The sequence below is a fragment of the Elaeis guineensis genome, chromosome 9, assembly GCF_000442705.2.
Source record: "Elaeis guineensis isolate ETL-2024a chromosome 9, EG11, whole genome shotgun sequence".
Taxonomy (NCBI): Eukaryota; Viridiplantae; Streptophyta; class Magnoliopsida; order Arecales; family Arecaceae; genus Elaeis; species Elaeis guineensis.
In genome coordinates this window covers 24,430,231-24,447,268 of record NC_026001.2, presented here as the reverse complement: position 1 = coordinate 24,447,268, position 17,038 = coordinate 24,430,231, and the positions used below count along the sequence as shown (strand labels likewise).

At 36.0% G+C, this 17,038-nt stretch overlaps 1 protein-coding gene across 1 annotated transcript; it reads right to left on the bottom strand.

The window, feature by feature from the left end:
- Positions 1–15,168: 15,168 nt before the first annotated feature.
- Positions 15,169–16,638, bottom strand: LOC105031935 (leucine-rich repeat receptor-like serine/threonine/tyrosine-protein kinase SOBIR1). The gene is made up of 2 exons (XM_073243489.1): positions 16,460–16,638; positions 15,169–16,415 (listed from the first exon to the last, which is right to left on the bottom strand). Exons 1-2 carry the CDS (start codon positions 16,542–16,544, stop codon positions 15,262–15,264), a joined length of 1,239 nt encoding a protein of 412 aa, XP_073099590.1. The 5' UTR covers positions 16,545–16,638; the 3' UTR covers positions 15,169–15,261.
- Positions 16,639–17,038: the final 400 nt, after the last annotated feature.

The window sequence follows — 17,038 nt, the reverse complement described above, 5'->3', positions numbered from 1 at the left end:
TTGTTATAAAATTTAATTTATTTATGAAATTAAATTTTTTTAGAAGATGTTAGCACCATTAATTATCAAAAATATCTGAAATAAATATAAAAATATATGACTTATTACATCCCCCAACTTGAATTTTGCTCATCTTCGAGTAAAAAAAAAATCTAAAATTAAGTACTATTTAACTTAGAGTTTTAAATTTTATCAAGTAATTTTTAAAAGGGACCATTGATATTCAGTAGAGCGTGAGTGAGGTATGTCATTGGGGTATTAATACTAATCAATGTGGAACTTAAGCTAAGAATACTAAATTTTTTCTGAATTTTTTCTAAATTATCCCTACCTTTATCTTCAAATCATTAACCTTCATATGGGCAAGTTTATTTTTACTTCCATCCTTCATTTATTAATATATTTTTTTTAACGTTGTACTGCTATTGAGTGTCTTAACCCTTTAAATTTTTTGTTTGATCTATGTAGCGAGTTTTCAGTCAATGACTCCCGAACCAAATGGCTTTAGGACACTAAGTATAGAATATCCTCAAATTTACTTATTCGAATCAAACAGACTACAAGGTAAAACTAGCTTTATAATAAAGCTTCTTTGTCCTTCATACCTTTTAATGTGAAACTCAATGCTTGCTTAGGCAAAGAGGTCCGGTTACTCAGTATGAAGTATTTAAAAATTATTTTTCTTTCTCTTTATTTTTTAATTTTATTTTTTTATAGAAAGAAATATATAGTTATCCTACACAAGTCGATAGGAAGTAAACTCTTTTTTGATGCTGGTAGAAAAATTTAAAAATACTCAAGAAAAGCTGTTTAAGTTCTAAACTTAACTTTTTATTGAGTTTTCTTAATACTTAATCCCTCGATATCTCACAAACTCTCTGATCTGTACCTCAATTTTTTTAAAAAAATATTTAATTTAACTCAATTCTTAAGTGTAATCAGATGTTTAAATACTAAATACTAACTTACTCGAGGACTTAATTTTTTTTTTAAAAATTATTATTCTTCCTCTAACTTAATCGACATTATTCTCAATAGAGTAAAAAAAATAAATAATGCATATAAAGAAAAAGAAAAAGGAGAGATATCACCTGATCTAGAAGTCTTTTCATCCTCAGATCTTTACATATAAAGATCGAGGTCGAAAGAAGGTTCACACTAGCTCCTAAGTCTAACAAGGCTCGGTCAAAGGTGATACCTCCTATAACACATGAAATCAAAGGAACATCAGGATCTTTCATTTTCTGAGGCAATGGGTTCAACAGGACTACATTGACATCCTCAGACAGCATAATTCTCTTTATTATTTTCGGCTCATGCTTTTGTGTGCAGAGTTTCTTAAAAATTTTGCGTAAGTCAGAATGTGCTAAATCACATCGAGGAGGGGTAGATTAATATGAATTTGCTTAAATAATTTTATTAGTTCCTTATTGCATGCTCTTTGCTTTTTGTGGGAAGAACCGGCTTCTAGAGCTAAAGGAAATGGGACTCTTGGTTTATATTTCTTGGATAACTCATCCACTCTCTTCTTTTCTTTATCTTTTTTATTCAAATTGAAACCACCATCAGTACCAGTTCTGAGCTCAGATTCTTCTATTAGGTTAGTCTCAGTACTAACCTCTTCTTCTAAATTCTTATTTTGGCTAGCATCAGTACTAGCCTCTCTCACCTGATCTTGATATGGGTCTTTAAGAATCATATTACTTCTAAATTTAGTGATTGCATTGGCATTCTCAAATTGAGAATTTTTAAAGGGGATATTGAATTGATGACTAGATTCAGGTGGTTGGTGGATGGATGGATTATTCCTGAGATTTGGTATTAGTTTGCTTGGCAATTGACCTAGTTCTCTCCTTATGGTAGACTCAGCTAACTGTCCTATTTATGCTTCTAGATTAGTGATAGATTGCTATTGGATCACAATCAATTGTTGGAGTTGATTAAATCTATCATTGGCTAGATTGGTCTATTAAGAAGGTGGGTATGATGGCTGATTGTGAATGGTAGCTGGTAGACTGACTAGGCTGACCTCTATTATAGACATAATTCGGGTATTGAGGTCTATTTTGAAAGTTTTGCATAGAAAAAATTTGGATTGAGCCTAAGTCTGTTGGGGTCTCTAAGAAAAATTAGGGTGGTTCCTCCAACCAGGTTTATATATGTTTGAAAATGAAACATTGACAGGCTTGGAGTAACTTGGACAGCTTAGACTTGTTCTTGGATGAAAGATGAAAACTATGCAACCATGGGATATTCACTCACATGATGGACTGGGCTAGCATAGATAGAACAGATCTTCTGATAATTGGGAGGTGGTGTATATTACATAGGAGATTGTAGATCTAGGGTTAGGAACTGATCTAACTTCTGGATAAGAAGGTCGACTTTATCTAATTTTTGAGCTATTAGATTCAAGTCAGCTTTAGAACTAGAGTCTGTTTGTTTGATCTCAAAACTTTTTATCCGCTTTTAGTGAGGGATCCATCTTTCATAGGAAGATAATGAAACATAGTTGATTGAGTTTTCACTCAAGATTTCCAACAAAGTATAGGCTTCATCCTCACTCTTACTCATGAATGCACATCCACAAGATGCATCTACCATATATCTATACTGGTCACCTAAATCCTCATAGAAAGCTTTAACAACTTACCACTTAGATAGATCATGGTGTGGGCATTTTCTAAGAAGTTCCTTAAGTCTCTCTCATGACTCATGAATTTATTCTCTTGGAAGCTGAGCAAATCCAATGATGGATCGTCTCATGGTGTTGGTTCGACCTATGGGATAGAATTTCTTAAGAAACTTATGCTGCATTTCTACCCAAATTCGGATTGGTCTCCTATTATGCCAAGCCAGTACTTGACTTTGTCCTTAAGTGAGAAGAAGAATAGAATCGGTCTAAGTGCATCATTAGTAAAATTTTGAATCTTCACCATGGAACAGATTTTTAAGAACTCATCTAGATGCTTATAAAGATCTTCATTGGTGTTCTTGTAGAAAGATGGGAGCATCTGGATTATGGTCGACTTGATCTCATAATGGCTTGCAGGGATATCAGATAAGTGGATACAAGTCGATGGGTTATAGGTGGAAGGAATAAAATATTTCTTCATCTGCCTAGGTGGTTCTTTAGGATTTTAGCCATTTGATTTTTATGTTTAACATGAATCAGCTGTTTAATTTTAGAATTAGTTTCAACTAGGTCATGGTAAAGAGATCTCCTACCGTGCATGTGCCAGTGCAAACCCTAATGTGCGTGGTTCAGATTTCTTTTTTTTTTTTTAAGAAGAGGGAGAAAGAAAAGAGAAGAGGAAGAAAGAGAGAGGTTCTAAAGGTGAGAACCTTAAGAAAGCCTTAGACCTAAAGATGATAGATGAGAAGAATTAGTTATGGTTAATTGTTAATTGCAATCTAGTAAGCAAGCAATTAAACCTAGACCCCTACGGGTTTCTTAGACCTAATAGTTCGATGTAGAGTGGTTTAGCCTAGATGCAAGTTGTGTCTGTTCTCACTTCCTTCAACTAGTCAGGTAAGAGGTGGGGTTGTGGGGTCCTCCCGTTGCTTGTCTTAGACACTAATTAGATTGGTCAGGTAAGTTAACGGAACCAATTAAATAATCACGAGTCCACTTAGACTTAGTCTTTGTAACCTCTTGCCTTATACACCAATTTCAGGAGTGAGTTCAAATTTACTTTGCACTTGACTTTACCACAATACTCAAACTGAATTTAATTGATCCTAGGGGCCAACGTCTACTTAATTTTAATTAGGCTTAGGTTAATGCGGGATGATGGTTGGTGATTTTTGGGCTAAGAAAGGATGATGAAATCTCCATCTTATCTTGTTAATGGGTGTTACTCTAAAGTTGATTTGAGATGAATATGCACAACCAATTTCAAACAAGAGATTCTATGCAACTAAATTATATGCACGAAATTAATCGAACTTGAAAGCTTACCTTGTCTCCAGCGATCACCAAAAGTAAATCTAAGATGATGAATGCTTCTAAACAATTAAGTTTCTACTCTTGTCATGTAATTTTTATTAAGTTTATGTGGATGAATTTTAGCTCAATTTGAAAAATAAATAGCAACAATTAATACTAAAAAAAAAATAATGTAGGGTTAGGATTGATCTCACCAACTTGAAGCATTTCACCCTTCTTTTCTTCTCCTTTTTTTTGATACAAAAAGATAAAAAAAATCAAAAAAGTTAGTAAGCTATATTCATAAGAAAATTAAAGAAATCAAATATTAAAATTTGTGCCTTCCTCGACAACGGCATCAAAAATTGATAAGCTCGCGATGTTGTCGTTAGGACACCATGATTATCAAATTAATTTTAATTTTTTTAAAATTAAAAATATATATATAAAGTAGTGAGTTAGGTCGAATACACAGAGAAGGTAGTATTTTGATTTGAAATCTTTGATTTTATAAAAAAAATTAAATTTTAAAAAAAATAATTTAAGTCAAAAAATAAAAATTAAAAGCATAAAAAATAAATCAAATACTAAGATCTACTATTTAGATCCTAGCTTCTACTTGTAATAAAAATAAATAATAAAAATTTAAAAAATATAAAAATAAATTGGTACTAAGATCTACTAATTAGATCTTGGCATCTACTTGTAATAAAAATAAAAGATAAAAATTTAAAATATAATAAAATAAATTTTATATTAATTAAAATTAAAATTTAATTATAAAAAAATTAAAAAAAATAAAATAAAATAAAACTGTAATAAGGATCTAAAATTGAACTGTGCAGTCTTGTTGGGAAGATGGTTGACGACCTCTCATTCTTCCTTTATACTCCATGGAGCGAGCCAGCTTTTCTCTTTTTTCTCTTTGGATCTCTAAACCTCTTTAATTTTTTTTCTATTTTTTTCTTATTTTTTCTTATTTTTTTATTTTTTTCTTATTTTCGGACCTCCTTATTTGTCGATGAATTTTTTATCTTTTTATGATAGCAAACGGAGTCCCAAAAGCCCTCAAAATCATATTAAACTCGTGTCCCTTGATTCTGGCCATTGGATCACATTTGAACCACCCAGATCAGCCCAAAAAATCATAGTTTATCTCCTTCTTACAGTTGAGATCGATATTGACCATCAGATCGCATGATAGATTGAATTTCGATCATTGATCAACGCTCAGAATCTCTTCTAATTTAGTTTTCAGCCGGTGACCAACCACAGCCATTGGATCTCGCTCAGGAATCATTGCCAGTTGTTGGATCGCACAAAGAAGTGGGCCACCACCGAAGCATATGGGAAAGCACGTTCTGGATGTTTGATCGTGTGTTTGGTGTGATCTCAGCCGTTCGATCGTGCAAAACTCATCCATCTGCCTATGCATCGTATCATAGACTACACCCCTGACTCTGTGGATCGAGCGGTCGGTCCACCGTGCATCGAAGGCTATTTAAAATAATTTTTTAGATATTTTTACTTGATTTTGCTTGAATTTTGTGCCTGAAAAATAGAAAAAAAAATATAAATTAAATTACTTATTAATTTTTTATTTATTTTGATGCTTAAATTACTTAATTAGTTTGACATCTACTTTTCATAAATATGCTCTAATTTTAGATTTTTTAAAATTATTTATTTTTATAAAAAAATTTAATTTATTTATGAAATTTGGTTTTTTTAAAAGATGTTAAACCATTAATTATCAAAAATATCTGAAATAAATATAAAAATATAACTTATCACACCCCCCAACTTGAACTTTGCTCATCCTTGAGTAAAGAAAGAATCTAGAGTTAAGTACCATTTAACTTAGAGTTTTGAATTTATCAGGTAATTTTCAAAAAAGACCATTGATGTTCAGTAGAGCGTGAGTGAGATATGTCATTGGAGTATTAATTCTAATCAATATGAAGTTAAGCTAAGAACATTAAATTTTTTCTAAATTTTTTCTAAATTATTCCTACCTTTATCTCCAAATCATTAACCTTCATATGGGTAAATATATTGTTACTTCCATCTTTTATTTATTAATTTTTTTTAATATTATACTATTATTGAGTGTTTTAACCCTTAAGCTTCTGTTTGACCCATGTAGCGAGTTTTCAGCCAATGACTCCCGAACTAAATGGCTTTAGGGCACTAAGTATAAAATATCCTTTAGATTTATTTACTCAAATCAAATAGACTACGAGTTAAAACTAGCTTTACAACAAAGCTTCTTTGTCCTTCATATCTTTTGATGTGAAACTCAATGCTTGCTTAACAAAGAGGCCTAGTTACTCAGCATGAAGTACTTAAAAAATTTTTCTCTCTTTTTTTTTATTTTATTTTTATATAGAAAAAATATATAGTTATCCTACACAAGCCATAGGAAGTAAACTCTTCTTTGATACTGATAAAAAATTTAAAAATATTCAAAAAAAATTATTTAAGTTCTACAGTTAACTCTTTATTGGATTTTTTTAATACTTGATCCCTCAATATCTCACAAACTCACTAGTTCGTGCATCAATTTTTTTTAAAAAATACTTGATTTAACTCAATTCTTAAGTGTAATTAGGTGCTTAAATATAAAATACTAACTTACTCAAGACCTAAAAATTTAAAAAAAAATTATTATTCTGCCTCCCAACTTAATCGATATTGTCCTTAATGGAGTAAGAAAAATAAAGATGCATACTAAAAGAAAAAAAAATGAGAGATGTCACCTGATCCAGAAGTCTTTTTAAAATTTATTCTCTCTTCAACTTAGCCAACATTATCTTTAAATCCCTACAAAAAATACTAAGCAAGACTCGATTAACCTAAATAAAATATAAAAGATATCAAAAAGCAGAAGCTGGATTGCTTCTCAAAAATACTAAGTTTATCATATTCAGCCAGACCATGTCGATTCTACCTTACTTACCCCGTGTCGAATATTGAATTGATAAATTTTAGCGGATAAGATGGGTGGGGTGAATTAAGCAGGATATTTACCTCTTGAACTTGAGTTTCTTCAATAGGCTCATCCAGAAAAATATCTTTTATTAATTTTAAGAAGAAATCTGATTCAACTATTTCATCTATTAATTCAACTATTGAGTAGTTTTCCTCCTTCTGAGTATATTTTGAGGCATTAAAAGTATTAATTCTTATCTTTTGATCTCCAAAAGAAATATCCATGGCTCCTGTTTTACAATTGATATTAGCATTGATAGTAGCCAGGAATGGACGTCCTAAAATTATGAGATTTTGATTCAACTCTTGGGATGATTCCATATCAAGTATGAGAAAATCTACTAAAAAATAACATTGATTCACTCTAACTAAGACATCCTCGATCAGACTACATGGTGTCTTTACAGATTTATCGGCTAATTACAGAATAACCGACATGGATTTCAATTTTCTAATCCCAAATTTTTTATAGACCGAGGTCGGAAGTAGGTTCACACTAGCTCCTAAGTCTAACAAGACTTGATCAAAGGTGATGCCTCCTATAATACATGAAATCAAAGAAAATCAGGTTCTTTCATTTTCTGAGGCAATGGGTTCAACAGGACTGCACTGACATCCTCAGACAGCATAATTCTCTCTATTATTCTCAGCTTACGCTTTTGTGTGCAAAGTTTCTTAAAAAATTTTGCGTAAGCTGGAACGTGCTGAATCGCATCGAGGAAGGATAGATTAATGTGAACTTGCTTAAATAATTTTATTAGTTTCTCGTTGCATGCTCCTTGCTTTTTGCGAGAAGAACCGGCTTCTAGGATTGAAGAAAATGGACTCTTGGTTTATATTTCTTGGGTAACTCATCCGCTCTCTTCTTTTCTTTATCTTTTTCATTCAAATTAGAACCAACATCAATACCAGTTCTAAGATCGGGTTCTTCTATTGGGTTAGTCTCAGTACTAACCTTTTCTTTCAAATTCTCATTTTGGCTAGCATAAATACTAGCCTCTCTTACCTGATCTTGATATAGATCCTTAAGAATTCTACCACTTCTAAGTTCAGTGATTGCATTGGCATTCTCAAATTGAGGATTCTTAGGGGGATATTGAATTGATGACTAGATCCAAGTGGTTGGTGGGTGTATGGGTTATTCCTGGGATTTGGTATTGGTTGGCTTTGCAATTGACCTGGTTCTCTCCTCATAGTAGACTTAGCTAACTATCCTATTTATGCTTCTAGCCTAGTGATAGATTGCTGTTGGGTCATAATTAATTATTGGAGTTGATTAAATCTATCATCGACTAGATTGGTCTGTTGAGGAGGTGGGTATCATGCCTAATTATGATATTGTAGCTAGATAGACTGATCTCTATTATAGGTATAATTCTGGTATTATGGCTATTTTAAAAGTTTTGCATAGAAAGAATTTGAGTCTGAGCCTGAGTCTGTTGGGATCTCCAAAAAAAATTAGAGTGCATGGTTCCTTCAACCTGAATTATATATATTTGAGAATGAGTCATTGACAGGCTTGGAGTAACCTTGGGTAGCTTGAACTTATTCTTAGATGAAAGGTGAAAACTGTGTAGTCATGGGACATTCACTCATATGATGGGCTAGTCTAGCACAGATAGAATAGATCTCTTGATAATTGGGAGGTGGTGTGTATTGCACAGGAGATTGTTGACCTAGAGTTAGGAACTGTTCTAACGTCTGGACAAGAAGGTCGACTTTATCTAATTTTCGAGCTATTAGGTTCAAGTCAACCTTAGAACTAGAGTCTGTTTGTTTGATCTCAAAAATTTCTATCCGCTTTTGGTGAGGGATCGATCTTTCATAGGAAGATAATGAAGCATGGTTGATCGAGTTTTTACTCAAGATTTTAAATAAAGTATAGGCTTCATCCTCACTCTTACTCATGAATGCACCTCCACAAGATGCATCTACCATCTGTCTATACTGATCACCTAAATCCTCATAGAAAGCTTACACAATTTGCCACTTAGATAGACCATGGTGTGGATATTTTCTAAGAAGTTTTTTAAGTCTTTTCATGACTTATGAATTTGTTCTCCTAGAAGCTGATCAAATCTAGTGATGGCTCACCTCATAGTGTTGATTCGACCTATGGGATAGAATTTCTAAAGAAACTCATGCTGTATTTCAGCCCAAGTTCGAATTGGTCTCCCTATTGTGCCAAGCCAGTACTTGGCTTTGTCCTTAAGTGAGAAGGAGAATAGGGTCCGTCTAAGTGCATCATCAGTAAAATTTTGAATCTTCACCATGGAACAGATTTCTAAGAACTCATCTAAATGCTTGTAAGGATCTTCGTTGGTGTTCCCATAGAAAGATAGGAGCATTTGGATTAGGGTCGACTTGATCTCATAATAGCTTGCAGGGATATCAGGTAAGTGGATACAAGTCGATGAGTTATAGGTGGAAGGAATAAAATATTCTTCATCTGTCTAAGTAGTTCTCTAAAGTTTTCAGTCATTTAATTTTTAGATTTAATGTGAATCAGCCATTCAATTTTAGGATTAGATTTAACTAGGTCAGATAAAGAGATCTCCTACCATACATGTACCAGTGCAAACCCTAATGTGCGTGGTTCAGATTTTTTTTTTAAGAAGAGAGAGAAAGAAAAGAGAAGTGAAAGAAAGAGAGAGGTTCTAAAGATGAGAACCTTAAAAAATCCTAGACCTAAAGACGATAGATGAGAAGAATTAGTTGTGGTTAAATATTAATTGTAATCTAGTGAGCAAGCAATTAAATCTAGACACCTATGGATTTCTTAGACCTAACACTTCGATGTAGAGTGGCTTTGCCTAGATGCAAGTTGGGTCTGTTCTCACTTTCTTCAACTAGCCAGGTAAGAGGTGGCGTCGTGGGGGTTCCCCCATTGCTTGCCTTAGGCACCAATTAGATTAGTCAATAAGCTAACAGAATCAATTAAATAACCACGAGTCTACTTAGACTTAGCTTTTGTAACCTCTTACCTTAGACATCAGTTTCAGAGGTGAGTTCAAACTTACTTTGTATTTGACTTCACTACAATACTCAAACTGAACTCAATTGATCCTAGGGCCAATGTCTACTTAATTTTAATTAGGTTTGGGTTAATACGGGATGCTGGTTGGTGGTTTTTGGGCTAAGAAAGGGTGATGAAATTTTTACCTTATCTTGTTAATGGGTGTTGCTCTAAAGTTCATTTGAAATAAATATGTACAATCAATATCAAATAAGAGATTCTATGCAACTAAATTATATGCATGAAATTAATCAAACTTGAAACTTATCTTGTCTCCAGCGATCATCAAAAGTAAATATAAGATGATGAATGTTTTAAACAATTAAGTTTCTACTCTTGTCATGTGATTTTTATTAGATTTATGTGTGTGAATTTTAGGTTAATTTGAAAAAAAAAATAGCAGCACTTAACACTAAAAAAAAATAGTGTAGGGTTAGGATTGATCTTACCAACTTGCAGTGTTTCACCCTTCTTTTCCTCTTCTTTTTTTTTGTAAAAAGATAAAAAAAATTAAAAAAATTAGTAAGCTATATTCACAAGAAAATCAAAGAAATCAAATATTAAAATTGATTCTTTCCTAGCAACGCATCAAAAATTGATAAGCTCGCATGTTATCGTTAAGATATCGTGATTATCAAATTAATTTTAATTTTTTAAAATAAAAAATATAGAAATAGTGAGTCAGGTTGAATCCACAGAGAAGATAGTATTTTAATTTAAAATCTTTAATTTTATAAAAAAATAAAATTTTAAAAAAATAATTTAAGTTAAAATTAAAAATTAAAAATATAAAAATAAATTGGATACTAAGATCTACTATTTAGATCCTGACTTCTATTTGTAATAAAAATTTAAAAAGTATAAAAGTAAATTGGTACTAAGATTTACTAGCTAGATCTTAGCATCTACTTGTAATAAAAATAAAAATAAAAATTAAAAATATAATAAAATAAATTTTATATTAATTAAAATTAAAATTTAATTATAAGATATTTAAAAAAATAATAAAATAAAATAAAACTGTAACAAGGATCTGAAGTTGATCGGCACAGCTTTATCGGAAGATGATTGACGACCTCTCCTTCCTTCATACTTTGTGAGCGAACCAGCTCTCTCTTTCTTCTTCTTGGATCTGTAAATTCTCTATTTTTTTATTTTTTTTATTTTTCTCTATTTTTTCTCTTATTCTGGATCTCCTTATTTATAGATGAATTTTTTATTTATTTTTGATAGCAAATGGAGTCTTAAAAGCTCTCAAAATCATGTTAAACCTGTATCCCTTGATTCTGACCATTAGATCGCATTTGAACCACACAGATCAGCCCAAAAAATCACAGTTTATCTCCTTCACAGTCGAGATCGATACTGACCATAGATCGTGTGAAGATTGAATTTCGACCATTGATCAGTGCTCAGAAACTCTTCTGGTTTAGTTTTTAGCCGGCAACCAACCACAATGTTGAATCTTGCTCCGTAATCGTTGCCAGCCGTTGGATCGTGCAAAGAAGTGGGCCACCACCAAAGCATATGGGAAAGCATGTTCTAGACCGTCCGATCGTGTGTTTGGCATGATCTCAGCCGTTTGATCATGCAAAATTCATCCGCTCGCATGTGCATTGCGTCGTGGACTGCAAGATTTTTTTGGACCGTACCCTTGACTCTATGGACGAGCGATCGGTCCACTGTACACCAAAGGCTATTTAAAATAGATTTTTTATATTTTTGTTTGATTTTGCTCGAATTTTATGCTTGAAAAATAGAAAAAATATGAATTAATTTTTTTTATTAATTCTTTATTTATTTTGATGCTTAAATTGTTCAATTAGCTTGACATCTATTTTTCATAAATATATTTAATTTTATATTTTTTAAAATTATTTATGTTTGTAAAAAAAATTAATTTATTTATAAAATTAATTTTTTAAAAGATGTTAACATCATTAATTATCAAAATATTGAAATAAATATAAAAATATATGATTTATCAGAGGAGTGGCGCAACTTTAGGCTCTTGCTTTAGATCTTCGACCATGGCTGGAGGGAGCAGCGTTGCCTCTTCAGTGCTTTCATGTGTCAATAGGGGGAGCGTCATCTTTCACGAGCAGGATTAGACCGCATCTTTTGGTCATTCTGGAGATGTCACGAAGGAGAAAATTGATAAAGAGAATGTCCTCCTCCTTCATGATAGGATTAGTGATACCTAGAGATTTGAGTTTCTTAGATCGGATTCTGGCACTTCTTTTGATGGAGATGGCACTTGGGGGGGGGGGGGGGGGGGGGGGGGGGCACCGAGGCATGGGCAAGACTCTGTAGGATAGAGTACTTCAAGGCTTGGGTGATAGGGATGAGGGGCTAAGTATTTGAAGTGGGAGTTTTTTTTAATAGTGGGGGAGCTAGGTTCATCCGGGCAGAGGGTAGGCATAATAGAATGGTAGGAGCTAGGGTTGTCGAAGGGAGCCACAGGATCTAGGAGAAATGAACTGTTGTGAGGGAGGTTTGAATTCAAATTTGAACCTAGAAAGGTGGGCATGGCTTGGAGGAAGAGCCTAGCCAGCTTTAGCAACTCGGTTGGATGTAAAGGGTGGGAGTTGCGCAAAGGTGGTAGGGTACTAGGGGTTGTCGGCATTGAACAGGGGTCGACGTTCGGAGAGAGGAGCTGTGCCTTCGAGAGGGAGGGGCAGGTTGAGGGTTATGCCTTTCTGACGAGCTCCCATCTGAGGCGTTGCCGCTGCGGCGGTGAGGAACAGATGGTTGGCTCCTATAGGATGAGCGAACTAGAATTCCCAATCCGAGTCTCTCAGGTCACCATGGTCATCACTTTGTGAGGATGAGTGATCAAGGAACGGGTTATAAAGGGAGGAGAAGTTAACCACCAGTTTGACACTATAGCAGAATGCCCCTACAGTAACTTTGATGGACTCAGGAATGGATTCAAGTTTTTGCAGAGGAAATATAGGTCAAAACTAGTGAGATCTTTCATGTTAATATTGGAATGGCTGGCATGAAAGGGACCCCAAAGCTAATGATAATGCTAGCAACGACGTTTACATTCCAGCAAATTAATGGAGGTTAATAAGGCTAGTGCAAACCTTAAACCGGAGCTTGTTTTGGGTGCCTTGGATGGTCAGATCCTAGTGGTTAACCACCAGGGTGAAACTATTGCCCCGAATATGCCCCAATGAGACTAAGTGTTGGATAGCCTCGTAGGAAGTGCATGCCATGAAAAATGCATTCTCATGAGGAAGATTTTTGGTGGTCCAGGAACTAACTACTCTTGCTTTAGGGAGAGGGTGAGGGAAACATTGTCGATCTTGATATGCCTTTCGAAAGCTTTGACAAAAGTGGCTCAGTTTAAGTAGGAGGAGGCATCAGCCATATCAAAGGTAAAGGCAAGGAAAGCTTTGGCAGTAGGACCTCTCGGTTGGTTCTCCATGGTGGGGTTTGAAGATGCACTATTGGTTTGAGGGGGCACTTGGTGAGAAGAGGGTTGAGGAATGGGAGGAAAGGTCTCCCTACAGCACTTAAGAGGTGCTCGAACTTCTTGCACCGAAAGCATCTTAGGGGATTTCTGCATGCGGCTTTGAGGTGGCCTGAATCTCCACAGCAAAAACAAACCCCCTTTTTAAAGGCCAAGAAACGATAAGGAGGGATTGAGTTTAGGGAATGATAGTAGTAAGAAGACGGATTACGTCTAAGTGTACTATTCAGCACGGCACAGTTTGTCAGAGTGGAGCAAATCAGCTGCTTCGCCGTTCCGTAGGTAGGTGGGTCCGCGGCGGTGTGACGGTGGGGGATGGATTGGCGATCGGGTTTCACGCAGAGAGCGCGGGGGAGCGGCTCATGGATGGTGAGGAAGGAAGCGTGAAAATCAATATTTTTGCATGACAGAAGAGGCGCACCAGCATGAGCCGGGTGGCAGCGCTTTTTACGAGGTCTGGCCACAAGCCAGCTTCCGTCCGAGGGTAGGGAAGGATTTGAAAAAAATTTTAGGTTTGGAAACAGAAGTAGACATGAGAGAGTTACAATATGTGGGAGCATCGAGGGAGCATGGGATAATGGCTTTAGGATATGAGGGTAAGGAAGATGGGGCTCCCGGAGCTTTTCCTAAGATATCCGCTTCGAAGTAGACTTAGCGACCCAGAGGGATGGTGTTAGCACCCATAAGAAGAGGTCTCTGGCGCGATGAGGGAAGAACGGGACCGAAAGAGGGAGGAACAAGATCACGAGCAGACACTTTTCGGCTAGCAGGTTGGTTATAGGTGGAAGAAACCTGGGTTCTGGTGTATTCTCAATGGGGTTGGGTCGGGGCGAGTGAAGGGAGGCTTTTTTCCAATGGTTTGGTGGGGAAGGATGAGGGGTTGAAAAGGTTGGGGCATATGGTATTAGGAATTGGTTTCTGTAGAGGATGAAGACATTGAGGTTTCTCTCATTAAAGTTTTCGAAGCTGCTCTCACTAGAAGAGCCCATCCACCTACATATATCTTAAAGCACCCTTAGTATATGACCCACATTAGGAATTACCAATTGCACAGCTCTCAAAGCACTCCAAACTCCATCACACTCTAACGAAGGCAAGGGTATTTTAGTGATAGACAATGCAAGGCTGACATCGTCCATTAGTCGGAAGCCAGAGGACCAATATGGAATAGTTTGGAAACTTGAAAGACCCATTTGAAACATTGTTAAAGTCGATGGGGTGTTTCTGACCTTAAGTTGAGAGGGTAGCCCTACAATTTTTCCTTATTTAAACATATATGGGGTTACAATGGGTAATATCTTGGTCCTCTCTCCAAAGAATATTAACGTGGACTATACCTAGTCTTGAAACCAAATCTAAACACCCGGTAATTTTTCCAAAGACTGGTCAAAAACCATGCACATCAAAGGTCTATGGTCTTGATTTTCTCCATTACTTCTATAATTCTATTAGACCACACAATATCCGTGTCCTTGACCACATAGCTTTTTCCTCAGGGATCTCATGAGAGCCGTGGCTGCCTTCTCTCCTCCTGAGGTCCGTAGCTACAAGCATGATGCACAATTTCCTCGGTCATTCTAGCATTGCCCAAACTAATTTAAATATTACCTATTTCATCCCATTCTTCTTTTATATATATATATATATATATATATATATATATATATAGCCTTTTATTCAGAATTTTTAGGGGAATGGTGTTAAGATTTGTTAGATTGATACTTGAAAGGGGAAACAGGCCCTTCGGCCTCTGAGGAAATAACGGATCGATGTAGTAGATAACTTGCACTACGCCAAAAACAGAGAAACGAACCATATTGTTCGAGTATTCAGGCATTCATAACAACCCTAATGCTTTATCTGGGATAGCATATGATGAACATCCCTACTATTAGGCCTCTCTTTTGGATCATCATATGTACAAAAACAAGCAATCTTCAACACCAGTAGCATTTGCTCCTCGAAGCCGCTCCCCAACAGCTTCTGGTCTATGACCACCCTCGGGTCATTGGATGCCATCGCGGTCCTAACCCATCCTACAATGCACATCTCATTAGTTGTCTGAAAGAAATTATCAGTTGGAAACTTGCCAGTGACAAGCACAGCCAGAGTCACTCCAAAACTATATACATCACATTTATCAGTAAAAAATAGTGTCCGATGATACTCAGGTGCAATGTAACCTACTGTTCCTGCCACCTCCGATCTCATCTCAGCGCTGGTTATGATGTCTGGCACCATTTTTGCAAGCCCAAAATCAGATATCCGAGCATTTAGATCATCATCAAGCAGTATGTTCGCTGGCTTCAGATCTCTGTGAATTATGCGAGGTCTGTTCATGATGTGGAGATACTCAAGGCCAGCAGCTACATCAACCGCAATCTTGTACCGCACTGTCCATTGTAGCTCCCTCAATCCATTTGACACATCCTTGAGTGCATCATGCAAGGATCCGTTCTTCATAAATTCATAGATAAGGTAATGGCAATTGGGCCTTGGAATGTGAGCTAACAGAGGAAGAAGGTTTCGATGTCTAATTTGCCCAACTGTCTGGATTTCTGATCTGATCTGCCGCATCTGGTGGTTCAGAAGATTAGATTCTTCTTTGCAGAGTTTATTCGCGTCGATTGCTGGTTGCATGATCCTCTTGATTGCAATCAGTATCTCTCTGTCACCATTGAAAATGTCAGCTTTGTAGACCTCGCCGCACCCTCCATGACCGATAGTTTCTAGGAGGAGGCCACCATTGTCTAGCTCTTCTAAGACGGAGAGATCTTCAGCGCGCCTGATCATTGGGCTGAAGAGTGTTGGCTGTCGACTGGCGCTGGTCTTGTTGTAGCTAACGATCCGTTTGCAACGTTTTATGGTTAACCAGCATAGAAGGAAACAGAGTGTAGGCAATACAAAACTAACTGCCACCCACAAAGGCTTGATTTGGAATTTGTGTCCTGCCGAAGGTGTATCTGGGTCGGGGCAAGAAAGTAGAGCTTGGTGGTGGTGTTCTCTCGCATATAGAATGGGTCTTTCACCATTGCGACTGTGAAACCTTCATCTAAGTTTTCGATGGTCCTACAATAGCTGTAAGTGACGACCAGCAAGAGGAAGAAGAGAGGCAGAGGAAGGGAGGCCATGGCCAAGGTGAGAACCCGTTCCGGATGAAGGGATGGATATTAGCTAGTTAAGGAGAATAACTTTCTCGATTTCCAGCATAATGTCACTTCTATATTTATCACTCTTCGGCCTCTCATTTACACCTCTTTTCTCGGACATCATATCTCTCTACGCGGGTGCGGGGTCCCACATTATGACTATTTCCACCAAAACTCCTTTGCCTTGAATCCGAAAAAAAAAAAAAAAAAAAACCCTTCGCCACTGCCGGGAAGGCCCTGCTTAAAATTGGAAGATAGCAAACCAACTTTTGGAGTCGTTGGTGACGCGCTGGGTTGGGTCGTGGGTGGGCTGTATCATATTAAATTATTCAACGTAATATGTTAATGTCTAAGTCCTCGGTTCCAAACCCGTCTCGTCGGCCAGTCATAATCCACTCACCTGATTGAGACAGTCAATCCGAATAAAAATCCTAACCTTAGTTACATTTAATGCATCGTTGAATTATTTATAAAAA

What these genes read in the sequence shown, in the direction of transcription:
- LOC105031935 (XM_073243489.1), bottom strand. Translation starts at nt 16,544, where the DNA reads ATGGCCTCCCTTCCTCTGCCTCTCTTCTTCCTCTTGCTGGTCGTCACT. An exon ending in CATCGAAAACTTAGATGAAG is followed by an intron (nt 16,416 to 16,459) that starts GTTTCACAGTCG and finishes TATATGCGAGAG; the next exon opens with AACACCACCACCAAGCTCTA.